Raw genomic sequence first — 21,910 nt, forward strand, 5'->3', positions numbered from 1 at the left:
GCCCTGTGGGCGTGTGCGTCACCACCATGCGGATGCTCCTGGTGCAGGAGCTGGTGGAGGTGGAGTACGCGCCCGTCCCTCCGCTTATCTCAGTGATGCCCTTACTGCCTGTGCCTGAGGAGGAGGAGGAGGAGGAGGTGGAGGAGGAGGAGGAGCCGGAGGAGGAGGAGGATGTACCTGGGACCTTCGATACGGTTGCTGGGGAAGTTAAGGACCCCTCCGTCTCCAGGGTCAGCTGCATGGCTTGGACCTGAAGAACAACATATTACCATTACAACTAGCAGTACTACTGCTACTAGTCACATTCTACTACTAATACTATGTGCTTTATGGTTTGGACCTGAATGTACTCTACTACTCCTACTTCTACTTCTACTATTTTACTACCGACACTATTTCTAATACTATTACCCATACTACTACAACTATTACTACTGCTACTACTGTTACTACTACTACTACTACTACTACTACTGCTAATACTAATACTGCCACCACTTCTATATACTACTTCTATATTATGACCTCTGTGGATATTTCATTCTGTATCATTCTACATTATTATTAGCATGTCAGAAGCAGGAGTTGAGGGTGCTGACCTCCGAGAACAAGGTCCTGGTCTGCTCGCCGCCGGCCGGGTTGGACTTGTACTTCTCGTCCACCGGCGTCAGTTCCTTCAGCGCCCGGCTCTTCATGACGGACAGCGGCCGGGACGGACCCCTGCTCTCGGAGGCATCCGTGTCCAGCTGGTCCATCTGCGGAGCACACACACACACACACACATACACACGCCGGTGAACGGAGAGAGACGGGTCGGACAGACCGACAGGCGGGAACAGGTGGACAGACCGACAAACAGGCAGCTAGCTTGGTGGTTGGTGGGTGAGTCGGGCCGGTCCGTCGGTTAGCTAACTCGTAAGTTACTTCACTTGGCGGTGAGTGAGTGAGATAGCTGGTTGAGTGAGGTCTCACCTGTTTGTCCAGCGTCACGTAGCTCGCCCGATCCACCGAGAACTCTGTGTAGGTCTTACAAGAACCTTTGCATGCACGCAGCTTCATGTCTATATCCACCTGGAGAGAGAGAGAGAGAGAGAGAGAGAGAGAGAGAGAGAGAGAGAGAGAGAGAGAGAGAGAGAGTATTTTGACGAGCTTGTATGCCTGTGGCTCTCAACAGCTTGACTCTCAAAGGGCTTCACAGGCCACATGATAAGACCACGCCCGTCTCTAACCGAACCCAGAGGGAAGAAGCCTAGGGAAGGAAAATCCTCCTCCAGGGCCGGCTAGGAGGGAAGTAGGCCTGCCAGCAGATGGCGCTCACCTCCATCCTCTGGATGTCAGTGACCTGGGCCCTGATCTGGTTCTTCATGGTGGACATTCGTATCAGCTGCCGGTCGATCTTGACCTTCATGTCCACGATGCGCCGCCTCAGCGTCTGGGACAAATCGAAGTAGCTGCTGTCACCTCCTGGTGTGGGAGGGAGAAGACAGAAAGCATGAGGGAGGGAGAGGGGGGAGAAGGCGAGGGAGGAAGGAGTGTGAGCAGCTGCTGACCAGAGGTGGAGGTCAGTCCTTCCTTGATGTAGTCGTAGGTCTGCTTGGTGATGCGGTCGGTGGAGCTGGACTGCGCCTGGTGCTTCTCCAGCAGCGTGCGGATGCGGTCGATCTTCTTCATCATGTCGTGGTCGTGTTTGTCCATCAGACCCAGGATTTTGCAGCCAGACGGACACTTGACGCCCTGGGGAGAGAGGAGAGAGGTTGGGAGACGAGGAGAAAAGAGAGTAGGAGAGGAGAAGAAAGTGGAGGAGATGATGAGAGAAGGGGGGAGAACAAAAAGAGGAGCGAAGAGACAAGAGGTGAGAGGAGAAAGGAGAAAAGAGGACAGGAAAATGTAAGTTTGAGCAAGTGGCTGGGGGGTGTGTGTGTGTGTGTGTGTGTGTGTGTGTGTGTGTGTGTGTGTGTGTGTGTGTGTGTGTGTGTGTGTGTGTGTGTGTGTGTGTGTGTGTGTGTGTGTGTGTGTGTGTGTGTGTGTGTGTGTGTGTGTGTCTGGGTGTGTGTGTGTGTGTGTGTGTGTGTGTGTGTGTGTGTGTGTGTGTGTGTGTGTGTGTGTGTGTGTGTGTGTGTGTGTGTGTGTGTGTGTGTGTGTGTGTGTGTGTGTGTGTGTGTTTGGGTGTGTATGTACCCAGTCTTCATCAGAGCAGAAGCCCCACTCCTTCTGAGAAGCACATTTATCAGCCGAATAGCCAGCCTCCACAGGTCTTGGGCCTCTGGGGTCTATATCCTGGGGGGGGGGCGAGATGTCAGAAAGCAAAGAGATCACTTCAACAACATTAATTTGTCACATTCAGCTAGTAAGATAACATTGTCTGCTGAGAGGTGGATTTTAAGAGTTCGGCGAGCCACTATCAAAACCAAACTCTATTGAAGCTTTAGCCATTTCTGTCAGATGAAGGTTTCTGCTTAACGTCTCAATGGAAATTTTAGACTTGGTGCTTTCAAAATAAAAGCTCTGACAAAATGTTCTTCTGTCACCGACAGAAGAACATAGTCCTACAAGTTGAATGCAAATACAATTCAACTTTACTTTGAGTTATTTGTTGAGCTATTTTTCAATAGAGTAATTATTTTTGTGCGTTTCTGGATATTAAAGATTCAAGTAATTAAAGATTCAAATAATCATTTATTAGGTTTGATTATTTTGTAGTTGATATCATGTTGTACCCCTGGATGTATTCTGTAGTATTATAATGTTACGGAGTATATCAGTGTTAAGAGGGGCTTTTACTCACCTGGGCTGAACGGCACACCAGGCCTGTGAGCAGTAAAATAACAATCTGTAGCCTCATTCTCTTGTCTTGTTTCCCTCCTCAGTGGAATTGGTGAGTGCGCTCTCGGCTCCGTTCAGCTCCTTTAACCTCTGAATTCTGACTCACCGCAAACACTGACTCAGAGTTTGGTTAACCATCTCTCTCTCTCGCTCTATTGATCGAGCTGTTCCTATTGATCGGTTTGCTCACAGGCCGAACTTCATCCCTCTGAACAGGCGGCCCTGACGGGAAATCAGACACTGACAACACAAGATGAGTCAGCACCACAAGCACAACAATAACACGTTCTACTGGTTATACTGGGAGCTGACAAGAACCATTACAATCTTCTACTGGTTAGACATGGGGCCGTCCATTACAACCAGTCTTCTACTGATTATAGTGGGAGCTGCCCATTACAACCAGTCTTCTACTGATTATAGTGGGAGCTGCCCAGTCTTCTACTGGTTATAATAGGAGCTGTCCGGTACAACCACAGTCTTCTACTGGTTATACTGGGAACTGCTTAGTACAAAAACAGTTCTCTTCTGGTAAGGACCCTGCAGTACTGATTTTGCAGGGGTCCCGGCAGCGGGTCGGTCAGTGTTATGATGATGTCACTAAGTTTAAGTTTAAGTTTCAATTTTCAACTGCTATTTTCCGAACTGGAAACAGGAAGCGTGTGTTATACAGATAGTCTTCATGGTGGCCTGTTACCAAGGGGGTACGTGGTTAAAAGGTAAGTAGAGCAGGCAGGGAAGTGAGATTCTGTGGTTAGCACCATCACATTCATCTCTTGAACCATGTACAATCCGTCAAACACAGGATGTCTGCTCTTCACGGTGAGTCCAGCTCGAAGTCTGTCCTATACGGTCCCTCTGAAACACTTAAACAATGTGTTAGGGTTAAAGGAGATTAAGAGGGTTAGGTCTAGCGTTAAGGTTATAGGTTTAAAGGGAAAGAACCTTTAATGTTAAAAGGGTTAGAGGTTTGAGACTTAAAGGTTTGAGAGTTAAAGGTTTGAGAATCAAGGGGTATAGAGTTAAAGGAAAGAGAGGTAAAGGACAGAGGGGACAAGTTTGAGATTTAAAAGGTTATAGAGTTTAGGAAATAAAGAGTTAAAGGGTTAGAGAGTTACTGGTTAGAGGGACAAAGGTAAGAGTTTAGAAATTAAATATCTTAAGGGTTAGAGAGTTAAATGTTATTAAGTTAAACGTTACAGAGTTAAAGGATGAGGGTTATATAACTTACCACTATCTCTTGGTTTTGCTGCTGTAGTTTCAGTTCTGCTGTTGGTTCTTCTGCTCGCCTCACCAAAGACTTACCATAAATACCTATCAACACAAGTTATGACTGTTTCTAAAACCAGGATGTGCTCTGACTGCTTCTATAGCAGGGTTGTGCCCTGGCTGTTTGTATAGCCAGGTTCTGCCCTGGCTTTTTCTATAGTCAGGATGTTTTCTGTTGTTACAGCCATGCTGTGCTCTGACTGTTAGGCTGGGTTCTGTTTCTATAACCAGAGATGTTCACACTGTTTCTATAAACAGGTTCTGATTGTTTCTCATGTCCTGTCTGGCCTGTCTCTCTCTCCCTCTCTGTGTCCAAGTCTGTGTCTCTCGCCGGGTCTCCCTGACTGTCTCTCTCTCTCCTTTGTCTCTCGCCGGGTCTCCCTGACTGTCTCTCTCTCTCTTCTTTGTCTCTCGCCCGGAACCCTGACTGTCTCCCTCTCTCTCTCTCTCTTAGTGTCCCAGTCTATGTCTCTCGCCCGGTCTCTCTGACTGTCTCCCTCTCTCTCTCTCTCTCTCTGTCTGTCCCAGTCTATGTCTCTCGCCCGGTCTCTCTGACTGTCTCCCTCTCTCTCTCTCTGTCTGTCCAAGGCTATGTCTCTGGCCCGGTCTCTCTGACTGTCTCTCCCAGTGGAGGGCAGGTGTTCAAGTATGAATCTTTGTCTCTGGGATGCGATCCAGCAGACAGTCCCGAAGGATCTTCCACGTGGATCGTCTGGAGATTTACTCACGAAAGGTTGTGTTCATGGCGATGACGATAATGGATCATGCATTCACGATCACCTGATCATGATGTTGATGCTGTTCTGGGTCTGCAGCCCTTTGCTAAGCGGAGGTTTGTCTTGGTGTGGGAGTCACTGGGGGGAATCATCTTCCACCAACTGACAGCGGCCTGTACTGGTGTCAGTCCTCCCAGGGAGAAAGCAGTTCTGCCCTCACATCAATGTCACAGGTCACACGACCATCATCACCACTGTTCCCATCGCTGCACTCATCAGCACCACTGTTCCCATGCCAACATCCCATCAACACCACTGTTCAAATGACTACAGCCACTAGCACCACTGTTTCAATTACTACACGCATCCGCCAGTATACATGATGCATACGCATCAGTTCCCATGAAAGTACCATCATCACTAAACAGGCCATACTTATTATCCAATGGTTTAGATGCTATGAGGTGTACTATTAGTGTGCTGTGTGTTCCAGGTGGTCATGTGATCCTTGAGAGTCCAGTCCTTCCTGTGATGGAGGGACAAAATGTGACTGTGAGCTGCGTAGACAACTGGGGCAGCCCCAGCCCGGGACTCTCTCATCTCAACTTCACCAAGAAGTACGACACCGCCACCTACTGGTGCCGGTCTGCTACTGGCCAACACAGCAACATGGTCAATATAACAGTCCACGGTACGATAACCTTTTGCTCCACTCTGACCCTCACCTAACTGACCTCATCTTAACCTAACCCTAAACCTCTTTTATCTTAACATTCCGTGCATGAGCTACTTTCTTACTGAAAGTGGGTGAATATCAATACATGATAGAAACATTTTGTTAAACCACTTACAAGTGGTTTAACAAAATGTCCTTTTGAAAAAAAGACCTTTTGATATATTAGTTAAAATGTATGCTCAGTGCATTCTGTGCTCATCAACATTTCCACATCAAAAATATTTAATCCAAAAACCACTTACAAATGTTATGTTGACAACACTATTGAAACAATTACTTTTTATTGCAACTGTACATGAATAAATAGGCCATTTGACCCTGGACTAATACGGTATTCTATTTGTCCATTTTATTGGCTCCATTCTATTTTGAAGACGTCTAATTTAAGGCTCTCTACCGAATAAATAGTATTGGTACATTGTACATTTTCCTGAGTGCCTTGAGTATTGAAGTTGTTGAGTTTTGTCTCCCTGGTGTTCTTTCATGTTACAGGGATAAAAGAAAGCATACAGTTTAGGAGGATATTGTGAGAAAATGTGTGTTATTTCTGGTGTAAAGAAGTCATGTGACCTCTGTGTTCAACCCTGTCTCGTCAAAATTACGTTCCCATAGAACTATTCGGCATTCTCAATTACGTTTGTCATAAAACGTATTTTGTCCGTGATTACGTTTTATTGAACGTATTGCAAATACGTTCGTCCTCAGCCTATTTTTTGCCATTCATTAACCTCTAGGATTATGTTTGGTTGAAACGTATCCCAGATAGGTTAAATGTCAACGTATAGCACATTATTGTCATTAAGGCATATCTTCCTTTCAGGGAACGTTTCATTTAACGTATTTTGTCTGAAAAATGTATCTTGGCCGTGAATACGTTTTATTGAACATATCGCAAATACGTTCGTTGTCAGCCTATTGTTTTGCCATTTATTAACCTCTAGGATTAGTATCCCAGATAGGTTAAATGTCAACGTATAGCACATTATTGTCATTAAGGCATATCTCCCTTTCAGGGAACGTTTCATTTAACGTATTTTGTCTGAAGAACGTATCTTGGCTGTGGATACGTGTTATTGAACATATCGCAAATACGTTCGTTGTCAACCTATTTTTTGCCATTCATTTACCTCTAGGATTATGTTTGGTTGAAACGTATTCCAAATATGTTAAATGTCAACGTATAGCACATTATTGTCATTAAGGCATATTTCCCTTTCGGGAAACGTTTCATTTAACGTTATTTTGTCCCAGATTACGTCTTATTGAACATATTGCAAATAGGTTCGTTCTCAACATTTTTGTTGTTATTTATTTAAGCTACCTCTTGGATTACAGGCTACATTTAATTGAAACGTATCCTTAATAGGCTACGTTAAATTTCGATAACACATTATTGTCAGCATATAGGCATAGGTCTACCTCTCGGGGAAGCGTACGTTTGATTGTAATGTTAATAGTCCAACGTTATATCAACATGTCACAAGAGGAGAAATTAGCTGCTGACGGGGTAACTGTAGGAGCGGGGGTTGCTTTGTCGATTTCTTTATCTAGGGCTATAGCTGTGGTCAAAGCGGGAAGTGTGCGTTGTCTGGGCGGCTGCCTGAACTGAGCTGCAGGAAATTATGTTCACACGTTTCTTCATTCATTCATGAAGGCTATACCGGTGAACGGTGACGTCAGACTCACGCCCACCTACAAACCAATCAATGTCCAGTATCAGCCTGTCCTCTCGGAAAATACGACCACGTTGGTTTGTTCCGCCAAAGATTACGACCCATTGGAATTTATCCAAAACGAGCGAACGAGGCCCTCTACATGTGCGGGGAACCCTTTCTCATCAAAATTACGTTCCCAGAGAACTATTCGGCATTCTCAATTACATTTGTCTAAAAAACGTTTTTTGTCCGTGATTACGTTTTATTGAACATATTGTAATGACCTCGCCGGTGACATAACGATGTCGAGTCATTAGTAATTGAAGGAACTTTTAATGGACCAAAACCAGGTCACTGAAACCCGTAACCAACGGCAGAAATCCCACCCAAAACAAACCCCGGTTACCCCGGCAACCCCCAACACGGTCTCACTCACGTGCAGGCCCCCACCCTCGTGTTCTTCCAAGGCCCTCCCCCAGCTGACCTAATGATTCGCCCTCACACTGATTGACAAGAAGAACATTACAATACATGCACACAGAACAACTGGCATAACGGACAACGAAATACAATGCAACACATAACACACAAACAATTTAATTGTCCCAGGGTCGCTACAATATCGTAAATACGAATTCGTTCTCAGCCTATTTTTGCCATTTATTTACCGTGTTACTATGGCAGAATAAAGAATAAATTCATGCATTATCATTCAACTTGAACATGTGTTTTTACAGTATAGAGTGGAGAGGGATGACGTATGTTGGCAAACCCGGAAGTGAGCGTCGCCCTCGGTTCCTTTGACAAAAAGCCAACGGGTTTTCCATTGGATTTTGGATTATTGCAGAAAAATCCTCAACTCCTCAAAAACGGAAAATAAATAAATCAATAAAAATAACCGTGCTCCAAAGAACGAAGTGTAAACCAATGCATTCTGAATGGGAGTGTTTCTCCGATTTTTCCATGCTACACAACGAAATGTAAACCCATGCAAATAAAGACTTCATGGTCATAATAATAATTTAAATATCATTAATCTACTACTGAGTGTGTAGGGAGGTATTCTATTTTTTTCAACGGGGCTGGATCCAGTCACTTGACCGTCATGGTTGCTATGGTGGTTGCTATCGACCGCCCCCTCTAATAACTCTAAAAACCACGCGGCAAAGGAGCTGCCGTCAATTGGGTTGTTTTTGTCGTAAACTAGGGTCCGATGGTTGAAAAATAGACAGTTATTCCAAGGTATCCTTAAAAGGCAGCTTGGATGTGTTTATTTTCTGCAGTTTAGACTTCTTCTATAACTTTTTTTTGAAAGCAAAACACCAAGCTCATTGATTTAACGAGGGAGGGTTATTTGAAACAATTTATTCAATAAATATTTGTGAGAGGTCATTCCTTCTCCTGATTTTACTTCCTATTTATGTCTAGGGTAAACCCCTACTGTCCACAAGCATCCCCCCCCTCCCCATATGGATTTGGAGAATTGTTGCCACGTCCCAGTGGTGGAGGTATATATATGAAAGAGGGCATTCAATTATAGCCTACTACAATGATCAATTAGGAGGCCGAAGCCCTAAAGGAAGTGATGCAATAGGTGACTGAGTCGACAACATTTAAGTAAGCTGTATAGCGTCTCTTATATATCAAAGGGGGTCTCAAAGGACGCATACGCTTCAACCTGTGGCTCCAGCACTACAGGAAATGACTCAGCAAGTGCTCCATCTCGTTGCAACTCACCCAGCGGCTCGCTTGCAAGATTTTGGCCTGAAGTTCTTCCCAGACCTACACCCTAGCCATCCAACATGCATATCTGAGAATCAGGCCTCTCTTTAATAATGACAAAAAGTTATGAGAGAAACACACATTAACTTTTTGTTATTTCATAAGCGGCGTGGTGCCGGCTCCTTTTGACCTTTTGACCCCCGACTTCAAAAACGTGGCCACAGGCCAGCTGTGTCTACACACCTTTAGCCACGAATGTACACCTCCATCCCACAAAAAATGGGGACTAGAAACTAACCTCTGTCTTATGTACATTTACTGTACTGTTGGAGGTCACGCCCCTTTGCCGACCTTTTCGAGATAGCTAGGGATGCTAAAATGTTTACACACATTTCCCGGGGGCCCGTGAACGACATATCCGAGATTTGGAGTTCTAGCCCTTAGAGAAAAAAAGTTTTCCCAAATGGAGTGTCATTTGGACAAAGCCCCTCAGAAGTGTAGCCTGCAAGACCTAATGGTTCAGAATGTGGTGGAAAAACAGTTTTTGAGATAGGAAGGTCCTACCGCCCTGAAATTGTAATACCTTATTCTAGGGCCTGACTGGGACCTCCACACCGAAACTTGGCCCGGTCAGACCCCGAGGGCAGGAAGGGGGGGCCTGCCCTCGGGGTCTGACCGGGCCAAGTTTCGGGCAGGAAGGGCCCCCCCTTCCTGCCCTCGGGGTCCGACCGGGCCAAGTTTCGGTGCGGAAGTCCCAGTTAGGCCCTAGAATAAGGTATTAAAATTTCAGGGCGGTAGGACCTTCCTATCTCAAAAACTGTTTTTCCACCACATTCTGAACCATTAGGTCTTGCAGGCTACACTTCTGAGGGGCTTTGTCCAAATGACACTCCATTTGGGAAAACTTTTTTTCTCTAAGGGCTAGAACTCCAAATCTCGGATATGTCGTTCACGGGCCCCCGGGAAATGTGTGTAAACATTTTAGCATCCCTAGCTATCTCGAAAAGGTCGGCAAAGGGGCGTGACCTCCAACAGTACAGTAAATGTACATAAGACAGAGGTTAGTTTCTAGTCCCCATTTTTTGTGGGATGGAGGTGTACATTCGTGGCTAAAGGTGTGTAGACACAGCTGGCCTGTGGCCACGTTTTTGAAGTCGGGGGTCAAAAGGTCAAAAGGAGCCGGCACCACGCCGCTTATGAAATAACAAAAAGTTAATGTGTGTTTCTCTCATAACTTTTTGTCATTATTAAAGAGAGGCCTGATTCTCAGATATGCATGTTGGATGGCTAGGGTGTAGGTCTGGGAAGAACTTCAGGCCAAAATCTTGCAAGCGAGCCGCTGGGTGCAGGTGCAACGAGATGGAGCACTTGCTGAGCCTGGACTTTCATAATCTTCGCTCTGTGAATGTAAAGGATGTTTGGTCGGATGTTACGACGAAGAATCATAATGTGAATGGGAATATTCTATAAATCTCTTGATATCATCTTTCGTCTCAACACTTCTGCTGCAGCAACTTAAAGTCTCACTCTGAGAACCTTAAAATATGAATCAATCCATTAGAAGTATGAAAATATCTTCCCGGTGGTGCAACAGAAGCAAACAAGGTGTCCTTTGACATCTACGTTTCGAGACGATTGCAACAGTGCCACACATGATCATATTTGAATATGTTTCGGGGTAGTAATTAGCTGTCGATTTTGGAGGCCTTTATCAATAATGACCAGCTATAGATTTGCTTCCCGATGGAGATTTTTGACAAATTACATGTTAATTAGCATCTACACGTTAAGCTGAGTCCAATGAGATCAAGCTCGGCCTCTTGCTACACCGAGATCATGTCCTAGACCTAGGTGTACCATGTAAAATACATGTTACCATTAGCTAGAGTGTCGTTCTTGGTGTCATTGGACTCAGCTCAACGTGTAGATGCTAAATAACATGTCATTTGTGACTAATCTTTATCGGGAAGCAAATCAATAGCTGCTCAGTATTGATTAAGGCCTCCAATTTCGACAGCTAATTACTACCATTAAACATGTTCGAATATGCTCATGTGTGGCACCGTTGCAATCGCCTGGAAGCGTAGATGTTGAAGGACACCTTGTTCGTCCTCTTACGCCACCGTGAAGATATTTACATGCTTCTGATTGACTAATGAATTGATTCAGCTATTCCCCCAGAAGTCTGGGGTCAAAAGGTCACGCCGGGGTGGATCCAGATCTCGGGCAACAGCGCAGGGTTGCCAGGTCCTGCAAAAAACGTGCCCCCCACATACCGTTCAAAATCCACCCAAAATGTCCTAGAAGCATCCCAAATAAAAAATGATATTATTGGCCATTTTGGCCAACGTTTTGAAAGTAATACTATTTGAGGGAATATTTTTTTGTTGTTGTTTTAGCAGCGAAATGCACCGTGTGCGTGTGTGCGTGTGTGTGTGTCTGTGTCTGTGTGTCTGTGCGTGCGTGTGTGTGCTTGTGTGTGCTTGTGTGTGTGTGTGTGGGGGCGAATCATTAGGTCAGCTGGGGGAGGGCCTTGGAAGAACACGAGGGTGGGGGCCTGCACGTGAGTGAGACCGTGTTGGGGGTTGCCGGGGTAACCGGGGTTTGTTTTGGGTGGGATTTCTGCCGTTGGTTACGGGTTTCAGTGACCTGGTTTTGGTCCATTAAAAGTTCCTTCAATTACTAATGACTCGACATCGTTATGTCACCGGCGAGGTCATTACAATATGTTCAATAAAACGTAATCACGGACAAAAAACGTTTTTTAGACAAATGTAATTGAGAATGCCGAATAGTTCTCTGGGAACGTAATTTTGATGAGAAAGGGTTCCCCGCACATGTAGAGGGCCTCGTTCGCTCGTTTTGGATAAATTCCAATGGGTCGTAATCTGTGGCGGAACAAACCACCTACGTGGTCGTATTTTCCGAGAGGACAGGCTGATACTGGACATTGATTGGTTTGTAGGTGGGCGTGAGTCTGACGTCACCGTTCACCGGTATAGCCTTCATGAATGAATGAAGAAACGTGTGAACATAATTTCCTGCAGCTCAGTTCAGGCAGCCGCCCAGACAACGCACACTTCCCGCTTTGACCACAGCTATAGCCCTAGATAAAGAAATCGACAAAGCAACCCCCGCTCCTACAGTTACCCCGTCAGCAGCTAATTTCTCCTCTTGTGACATGTTGATATAACGTTGGACTATTAACATTACAATCAAACGTACGCTTCCCCGAGAGGTAGACCTATGCCTATATGCTGACAATAATGTGTTATCGAAATTTAACGTAGCCTATTAAGGATACGTTTCAATTAAATGTAGCCTGTAATCCAAGAGGTAGCTTAAATAAATAACAACAAAAATGTTGAGAACGAACCTATTTGCAATATGTTCAATAAGACGTAATCAGGGACAAAATAACGTTAAATGAAACGTTTCCCGAAAGGGAAATATGCCTTAATGACAATAATGTGCTATACGTTGACATTTAACATATTTGGAATACGTTTCAACCAAACATAATCCTAGAGGTAAATTAATGGCAAAAAATAGGTTGACAACGAACGTATTTGCGATATGTTCAATAACACGTATCCACAGCCAAGATACGTTCTTCAGACAAAATACGTTAAATGAAACGTTCCCTGAAAGGGAGATATGCCTTAATGACAATAATGTGCTATACGTTGACATTTAACCTATCTGGGATACTAATCCTAGAGGTTAATAAATGGCAAAACAATAGGCTGACAACGAACGTATTTGCGATATGTTCAATAAAACGTATTCACGGCCAAGATACATTTTTCAGACAAAATACGTTAAATGAAACGTTCCCTGAAAGGAAGATATGCCTTAATGACAATAATGTGCTATACGTTGACATTTAACCTATCTGGGATACGTTTCAACCAAACATAATCCTAGAGGTTAATGAATGGCAAAAAATAGGCTGAGGACGAACGTATTTGCAATACGTTCAATAAAACGTAATCACGGACAAAATACGTTTTATGACAAACGTAATTGAGAATGCCGAATAGTTCTATGGGAACGTAATTTTGACGAGACAGGGTTGCTGTGTTGGTCAGACAGATTCAGCACTGGGCTTAAATGATGAGATTCAGTAAAGCCTAAAAGGTCCCCCTTTCCAACGATACCAAGCACCATATTATAGAATATCGACAATATCCCTACCATGAGCCTAAGGCAGTTAGTGACTTCATGAGCTGAAAAAAGTAATTTGGCTATGACTTCTGCATTGCCATCATGATTGTTCTAGTACTAGGGATGTATACCTTGCCAAAAACCAGTATGAGACTTTGTCTCCCCAGATGATACCGATGGCCCAAATTTGGGGCCCTGGTTCATGGACTATATACTGTTAGAAATGTTACTGTGATAAATTAAACAGTTATAAATGTTTTCAAATGTGTTTTCAAAGAGTTATACTGACTGATCTAGTCATAATGGCTGTTTTATAAAAGCCGTGGCTGATGGTCTATGTTTCATGGTCTGTCTGTTTCCTTGTCTTGTTTTGGTGTGTATACTGTTTTACTTTGGTATCTCTGTCTAGTTTCTCCCCATGTCCGGTCAAGTTTCCCTCCTGTGTGATCACTGCTCCCTCCCCTAATGTATTTCAGCTGTTCCTTGTTGCGTGCCCTGTGTTTGGCATTTAAGCCCTTGTCTTTCCTTTGTTCCTTGTCGGATCATTGTGTTTTGTGGTGAGTTGTGTCCTGTGTGTTCCCTGTGTTACCTGCGTCACCTGCGTCACCTGTGTTCTCGGTGTTCCTTGCCTTTTTGCGTTAATGAATTACCCTTTACCTGCCTGCCTGCCACCAGCTAACCGTGCGGCAATCCACTTGTTAAACTTGTTACTGAATCTTATAAATGTAACCCAATATGTTTATAAATTTAACAGTGTAAACAATTTAACCAAATGTGTTTATAGTAGTAACTGTGTTATAAATGTCGCCAAATATGTTTGTAATGTAACTAACTGTGTTGATAAATGTAATTAAATGCAACTCAATGTGTTTATAAATGTAACTAAATGTGTTTGGTACTGCTCATACGCTTCCACCTCATAGCGAAAGAGGAAGTCACACTAAAAAGGTAATTATTCTCTAGTGTGTGTGTGTGTGTGTGTGTGTGTGTGTGTGTGTGTGTGTGTGTGTGTGTTGAGGTCCCGGCAAGGTGCTGAGGTCCCGGCTGGCCCTGAGCAGCCTCTACCAGCAGGAGGGCATGGACCCCGACATGGTGTTCTGTAGGACCATACGCGACCAGGTAGGAACCCGCCACCCGCACTGATCACGGATCAGCTTTAATCGTCTGTTATGATACCAGGTAGCCTCTTTTAATCCCAGGTAAGGTGAGGTCTTTTTTGAGCGAAGGGAAACGTCATTTTGGACTTCTATGTAACTTGTTGCATGATTGGTCTAACAATAAAGTTGACTTTGACTTTGACTAATCCCCAATCAGAATAATGGGTGGTAACCCTTCTGTATGTGTGTGTGTGTGTGTGTGTGTGTGTGTGTGTGTGTGTGTGTGTGTGTGTGTGTGTGTGTGTGTGTGTGTGTGTGTGTGTGTGTGTGTGTGTGTGTGTGTGTGTGTGTGTGTGTGTGTGTGTGTGTGTTTTTCCTTGTCGTCCCAGTATCGGGGATGTACCCAGGATAACAACAGCTTGATGTCAGAGATCCATGGTTCAGGTGGCTGATGATAAATAGCAGAACGCCTCCACCAGAACCTACCATACCCACAACCAGACCTACCATAATCTACTACCAGCAGATCGACCACAACCACAAGACCTACCAGCACAACCACAAGACCCATCACCACCTCCACCAGCACCATCAGACCTTCTACCACCTCCACCTTAATCACAACCTACAGGAAATTGGGTGAGAATCACAGCTGGCACATTTATAACCTATTATACAAATATATTACTCCTCGTGCTGTACTAACCAAAAGCTTAATAATGATACCAACTAGCTTAATATCACAGTGGACTTTATTAAGCGAACAAAACGTTGCAAACGAACAACAGGTCATCCAAAGTAATCGCCACAAAACGCTTCTTGGTTTCGGACAGAATGGAGCAGCAAAATCTTTCCATAATTAACGTAATCCATTGCTCACTAACTAAACCAGCCTTTGATTATATTATAGCCTATATGACTATATTTAAAAAAAAAAAACAGACGGAAGACTCTTCACTTGTCACTGCCCTTGTACTATAGAGTACCATACTACTACACAACTAAATGTGACCTCTGCATTTAACCTTTCTAACCTACTACTACCCAACACTGTGATATAGCTGACGAACGGCTATGGCCGTTCTAAGCAGGTAGACTGAGCAGGTAGACTGACAGCTGTAGAGTGTTCCCTCCTGCAGCTTGACAGCAGCCAGGATGAGAGGAGGAGCCATCACACTGGGCCTGCTCCAGCTGCTGCTGCTGGTGGAGCTTGGCCACACGGCTGCGCTCAACTCCACCATTACGGTTGCCCCGCATATCACCAACACCCTGGAGGTGGCCCACCATATCACCCACCTGACGCGCTGCCAGAGTGAGCGGGAGAAGCCCCTCTTGCGGCCCGGGTCGTACGTGCCGACGTGTGACGACGGCGGCAACTTCACGCCAATGCAGTGCTCGGCATCCACGGGGTACTGCTGGTGTGTGAACATCTACACCGGAGTGGAGATCCCCGGCACCAGGACACCTCCGGGAAACACGCCCCCCAGATGTGGTGAGTGGCGTTACCCCTAACCACCTTCTCACCATGGTTACCTCCTTCCACCTCCACCTTGTTACTATGGTTACCCCCTTCACCTCAACCTTGCTACCATGGTTACCCCCAATCCTCCACCTTGTTACTATGGTTACCCCCACAATCTCCACCTTGTTACTACGGTTACCTTCTTCACCTTTACTTTGTTAACTGCCACCTTGACCTTGTCAACATGGTTACCACCTCCACCTTTTTACTATTTGTGTATGGAATTGATCATATTCCACATCACAATGTAAAGAGTCACACTGAACATGTAAATAGCCTTCTGCCTGTGTGTGTGCCTGTGTGTGTGTGCCTGTGTGCGTGCGTGTCAGAACAGATTCCGATCATGAGCCTTTCAGTGGAGACTTCTGTCCCCCTGGTTGGACGAGATATGGCCTACGTTGCTTCAACTTCATCAAAAAACCAACCAGATGGATCCAAGCCCAGGTCAGAGGGCCACATCTCAACCTCCTGTTAATACCTGGAGGTTGAGAGCTGATACTGTGTGTATCTCTCTCTAAAGAATCTCTCGCTAAATTGTGTCTTAATGTCTCTCGATCTCTCTCTCTCGTTCCAGAGGTACTTTGTGTATTACTGTTTTTCTCAGTCGCTTTGGTACATTTCTCAGATCAGAATTGTAATTCTCAAAACTACCTGTTCTTCACTTCATGGTGTCACTTTTGCACATCAAAAAAGCAGTTTCTCATTTCTTTGAACAAGCTGCAAATGCTTTGGTCCATTCATGCAAATAATTATGTACAATTCTCTGCTCTTTCCTTCATTATCAATTGCTTATGTCATGTTGATAAAAATGTATTGTAATGGGTCTCTATTGAATAGTCTCACTCCCACCACATTTAGGCATTTGTTCATAAGTCTAATTCTTTACATGCAAAATGGCTGAACAAGTTGTCATAATATGCCAAGCATATTTCTAAACATTTCCATTATACTTATTTTTTCTAAATCTGTCCTGAATTGGTAAATTGCTACCAGGCGAATCTTGACTTTGTCTAAAGAAGGGAAATGTGTGTTAAGGCCCGATTCCACCGGACGCGTTACGGCAGCGTTACGGCTGCGGCACGTCTTGGCTGCGGTCACCGCAGCAGATAGGTTCCACTCTAATCAATGAGACCATTTCAATCAATGAGACGTTCCGCGGATGCGGAACGTCTCAGCAGCGTCCCAGGAGCGGCTCGCTGCACCGCAGCCCTATCATTCTGTAGCATTTCTATTTTTACCGCAAGCCGTTTCTGAACCGCTTCAATTTCAACAGAGCAGATCGAGCAGGGCAGGAAGTGAAAAAGTAAAAGCCATAGAGCATCTGGTAAATTTTCAAAATAAAACACAATACTCAGCTCATGGAGCCTATCACAACTTCACATCAACATTATTATGTCATGACCGGTGGCACCAGGTCAGCAGTCAATCAATCTAAGGGTCTCAGAGGGTCGGCAACATGACGACGAGAGACTCATTGTTGAAGTTCAGCAACATGAAGTAATTTATGTACGTAAGTCATTTAGTCATTTAAGTAATTTAAGGACAATGGCCGGAAGGACAAAGCGTGGTATTTTATTGCAGTAGTTTTGGGAGTGGAAGTGGAGCACATTAGGATTATCGCGTGATCTCGCGTGAATACGGCTGCCGCTGCGCTGCAGTAACGCGCCCGGTGGAAATGCAAGCAGGGCAGAGTTGCAGCCGTTCCGTGCCGCAGCCGTAACGCGGCCGTAATGCGTGCGGTGGAATCCCGGCGTTAAGGCAGATACATGCTCTGTTTTAGACGTAACGCGTAAGCACGTAAGATACATAACCCCCCCTTGCGCGGTAAAATATCCCCCCTTACGTGCTTAAGTGCGTCGCCCAAAATTCCTGACTATGCGACTTAAACACTACGGCCCTACGCAGCTCGCAAAGACTGTGATTGGCCAGCTAACCACATCCTTTCAGGAGTCTCACATTTCCGGTTGTTCAGAGTGTGGAAAAAGACAGCTAACCTAAACTTAGCTACTGCTACTCTCGTCGAAAATACTGGAAGTGCATAAATATAAACAAGCCAGCGATTTCCACTTCCACACCCACAGATTCGTTCGTTGCTCCCCCTACTGTTCTGGCGGAGAATCCCCTTGCAACACGCGCAATCCTTAAGGAACCTTAAAGGAACCGTAAATCAAAACTTGTCTAAAACAAGTCCCTTGTGTAAATTACGTGCTTACGTCTCTGCGTCTAAAACGACCCTAAATCGGCCTTTAGGGGGCACTCACACTAGGCAAGAAGATTCAGCACGATTCCCCCCCTCCCCACTCCCCCCGCTGGCCCGTGGTCACACTGCTCCCAAAGGCCGTGGCCTGGGCACGATTGCTCCTTCATGCATACGTCATAACACTATAAATACGTCATCACCAAGCGTCCTCGCCGCCATAACAACAATGGAGAACAACAACGTGAATGCTGTCGTCTGCCCAAATTGCAAGTAAACACTCAACTTCACTATCGCACCAACGTAAACCCACTCGTGAACCGCTTGCCGACATTGTTAAAAATGATTGTTGTGGGGAAGAAGGGCATGGACCTATAAAGAAAGAAGGGTCGCGCAAGGACTACGTCATCCAGCTCACGTTGCGTATCCGCTCGTGTGCGCGTGTCATCTCATTAGCATCTGTATTTTGGCCACGGCACACCTCGCCCCTTAGATCAACCAACGATCAACCAATTTGCTGAAATAGCTCAAAGGTGCATCTCCTGAACCATGAACTGGCAAGTATATATATAGCTGGAGCACAACATAATGTAACATTGTCTGACAATGGAAGGACAAGGAATTGGACAGGGTCAACAGCCAGAGAGAAGAAGAAGAGGAAGAGGAGTGAGGCTGCGTGAGAATGAGAATTTGTGGCTCAACAGACAGGAACGTCAGGAGGTGTAGGAAGGCTGCACTGTAATTCCTACAGCAATGCATGTACAGTTTACCCTAAGGAGATTGTCCTATGTTCACATGTTTAGCAATGACATGCTCTGTCAACAAATTACAGTACAAACAGTCAAAGCGTAAATGTGAATCTTGTCCAGTCCCTTGCAATCAATCTCATACACTTAGGTGCACCGTGCAATTTACAATTGACAATAATTGTCTTCAAAACTTTAGCCATAGTTTACATCAGAACGTCCCTCCTGAGTATACTGTTATATTGACAACATGACTAAGCAATTTGACTGTCTTATCCGTACACAATGACACAAGGACTTGTCATTCTGATGGCACTGACATGTTCATTGACACATATTTACTTTTGAGGGATGAACTAAGGATTTTGATCAAGAGACTGGCTTTTGCAGGTAATCTATGGTATTTTGCTATTTGTAAGAATTGTTTTGAGAAATGCACTTACTGTTTTGCAAATGTCGAGGATGATTCAAGAAATGTACAAAAGTCTCTCTCTCTCCCTCTCTCTCTCTCTCTCTCCCTCTCTCCCTCTCTCCCTCTCCCCAGATGAACTGTAGGTTCCAGGGCAGTAACCTCGTATCGGTCCACAGCCAGGAAGAGAACCGCTTCCTCCAGGAGTTCAGCGGTGGGGCCCCCCTCACCTGGATAGGAGCCGAAGACTGCATAGAGGTACGTGTCTGTATGTATGTTTGTCTGTCATTGTTTGTTTAGAGGGGGTTGGATAGATAGATAGATAACAACTGTATTAATCCCTTTGTTACAGCCAATAGTGTTTTTGTGGACGGATGGCTCGGCGTTTGACTATGAGAACTTCCCTCGATTCCCAATGAAAACCAACGGAAATTGTGTTGGGATGAATGTTCGTTTTTATAGAGGTACACACACACTCACACTAACATTCACATACATACACACACACACAAATTGCAGACAAACAAACACACTTACAGACGCATACACACACACACATCCTTACAGACACACAAACACACGCTTACAGAAAGACATGCATAAATATGCAAAAATGCATACTCACATAAACACACACAATTAAAAATGCACACACAAAAACACACGCACACACACATACACTTACAATCAGACACACACACACCAATTTTACAGAGGCATACGCACATGTTCACACACTGTCGTCTAATAACTAAATTACATTAGTTAGACATTTGTCCAAAGCAATTAACTTCAAGAATTAAGGAACAGCTCAAAGAATCCACGAATCATTAGAGTACATGAAAGTTAAAAAGCTTAGACACACAGCTATGCACACACAAAAAGTGATGATGATGATGATGATGTTATGGATGTTCTCGTAGGGAGGAGGGTCTGGATGAAGGACTCATGCGAGTCCCTGAACCCCTACATCTGCGCCAATAACATCTGAACCTGTGATGACAACACACCACCATGATGAAATCACACCCCTCTTCCTCTCTCTAGAATCTTTCTCTGTTTCACTGCTAATGCTTACCACACTGCTAAAGCTACCTGGCAGGCTAACACTGCTAATGCTAACCAGACCAAGCTTACCAGGCTCATGCTACAAGGAATATTGACAATTCTAATATTAAAAGGTATGCTAACACTGCTAATGCTACGAGATGTTATACACATTCTTGGTTTTTTTAAATGGTGACGGATGTTTAGTTTCCCCGATAAATAAATGCTTTAAAATGATGTCAGCTTGTCCTAAATCATGACTTTTAATGGCTATCGATGTGGCAAACATGTGTTCTGTTAATATGCCACTCTAATGAACACACAACAGTGAGTCTGTGAGTGTGTGCTTACACTAGAGCAGAGGTCTTCAACAGGGGGTCCGCGACCCCTAGGGGGTCCGCGGAGTTACTGCAGGGGGGTCGCGAAAGTTTTGATTAATAGACATTTGTTTTATATTCCCCCCCCCCCCCGCAATGTTTTCCACAAATTGAAATGTCTTTAAATACACATTAACATGATTCCAACACACTGTGTATTGTGTATTTAACACTAGGAACGCCGGGCCATTTTTACTTACTACTAGCGCCACAGAGGGGTCAAATGACCCCATTTGAATGAGAGTCTGTGCATTGGCACATAATGATCACTAGGTGGCGCCAATGAGCTACGACTGCGCGAGCGCCACATGTGTGTGTGTGTGTCGCACTCGCAAGCCTAGTCCTCACGATTTTGGTCATTTAATTCTCATTTAATTCTTGCCGTTGGCTTTCAAGTTTTGGTGACATTTTGATGTATTTGATTTTAATGAAAGCCCAGCAGGAGAGAGCTTTTCTCTGCCTGCTCCTTCAATTAAGAAGAAGGAGGACAGCAAAGCAACGTCCGTTTCTCGTCTGGTCTTTATATCTACCCAGGGCTGTAGTGGTCAAATTAGAGGTGGGTAAACTATGAATTTTTTGATCAGACCGACCTCGACACAACGCAACGCAAAGTGTTGCGACTCTGTAAGGCTAGCCTGGCTATATTCCATTATGTTATCAATTAAAGTCATATTAAATCAATCAATGACAGTCAATGAATGTGTTTGTAGTTTATTCAAGTTATTCAAATTTCAACAGTAAAGAAAAGTATGTGTAGATTAAGAACTATCTATCTATGGCATGTGTGTATGTGTGTGTATTAGTATGCATGCTTTTCCCAGTAGTACCCAGAGGGCCTCCTTGTCCTCCACGCAGGGCCGGCGCTGGCCGTTTCGGCGCCCTAGGCGGACAGGTCTTTAAGTTGAGGTCTTCCGAGCGGGGGGGGGGGGGGGGGGGGGGGGGGGGGGGGGGGTGCTACGGTGACGGTTTCGGGCCGCCCTGGCGATTGCTCCCGCGCCCCCTCCCTTCTCCGTTCGCGTCGTATATTTTAATTGACTGCCACCAGAGGGCGCCCCCAACGCATTTGTCGCCCTAGGCGGGCGCCTAGCTCGCCTATGCCGATCGCCGGCCCTGCCTCCACGTCAGGTCCTGCCTTGCAGGGGCGTGTTCTGGAGTTCATGGCTCCCCTGTGCTTCACCAGCCAGGACTTCACATACGTGTTGGATTGAACTTTGTGGTGGCTGAGTGGTGGGCCATTCAGTTGAATAAACATCAAGGACGACACTGTGACCAAGTGCAGACTGCATCTCAGGGGGCACACTATGATGTTCATTAAGCTGAACCCCCTCTCACACTCAGCAGTGCTAACTGGAATGAGATGGTCGATATTCAGGAGTGGTGCAAGGTTTTCTGGAATGATGCTTGAGTTATCCTTAAAATCCCTATAG

The 21,910-nt window shown here is 45.0% G+C and overlaps 2 protein-coding genes across 2 annotated transcripts in view; one reads left to right on the top strand and one right to left on the bottom strand.

Moving 5' to 3' along the window:
* Positions 1-2,945, bottom strand: part of fga (fibrinogen alpha chain) — a 5,139-nt gene extending 2,194 nt beyond the window's left edge. Inside the window, exons 1-7 of the mRNA XM_056575745.1 lie at positions 2,786-2,945; positions 2,179-2,277; positions 1,551-1,734; positions 1,319-1,464; positions 973-1,071; positions 600-755; positions 1-250 (exon numbers count right to left, since the gene is read on the bottom strand). The exon at positions 1-250 is cut by the window's left edge and continues 444 nt beyond it. Of these exons, the coding sequence (XP_056431720.1) occupies positions 1-250; positions 600-755; positions 973-1,071; positions 1,319-1,464; positions 1,551-1,734; positions 2,179-2,277; positions 2,786-2,842 (991 nt within the window). The 5' untranslated portion in view covers positions 2,843-2,945. The remainder of the gene's footprint in view (positions 251-599; positions 756-972; positions 1,072-1,318; positions 1,465-1,550; positions 1,735-2,178; positions 2,278-2,785) is intronic.
* On the top strand, positions 2,677-21,287 carry LOC130370144 (neurocan core protein-like). Its single transcript, XM_056575841.1, has 10 exons — positions 2,677-3,645; positions 4,681-4,825; positions 4,908-5,499; positions 14,107-14,207; positions 14,575-14,824; positions 15,325-15,677; positions 16,042-16,151; positions 19,195-19,317; positions 19,412-19,523; positions 19,983-21,287. Exons 5-10 carry the CDS (start codon positions 14,637-14,639, stop codon positions 20,048-20,050), a joined length of 954 nt encoding a protein of 317 aa, XP_056431816.1. The 5' UTR covers positions 2,677-3,645; positions 4,681-4,825; positions 4,908-5,499; positions 14,107-14,207; positions 14,575-14,636; the 3' UTR covers positions 20,051-21,287.
* Positions 21,288-21,910: the final 623 nt, after the last annotated feature.

This window comes from Gadus chalcogrammus, chromosome 17 (assembly GCF_026213295.1).
Source record: "Gadus chalcogrammus isolate NIFS_2021 chromosome 17, NIFS_Gcha_1.0, whole genome shotgun sequence".
NCBI classification, from domain to species: Eukaryota; Metazoa; Chordata; class Actinopteri; order Gadiformes; family Gadidae; genus Gadus; species Gadus chalcogrammus.

What these genes read in the sequence shown, in the direction of transcription:
- LOC130370144 (XM_056575841.1), top strand. Translation starts at nt 14,637, where the DNA reads ATGATAAATAGCAGAACGCCTCCACCAGAACCTACCATACCCACAACC. An exon ending in AAACACGCCCCCCAGATGTG is followed by an intron (nt 15,678 to 16,041) that starts GTGAGTGGCGTT and finishes GTGTCAGAACAG; the next exon opens with ATTCCGATCATGAGCCTTTC. An exon ending in GAGCCGAAGACTGCATAGAG is followed by an intron (nt 19,318 to 19,411) that starts GTACGTGTCTGT and finishes CCTTTGTTACAG; the next exon opens with CCAATAGTGTTTTTGTGGAC.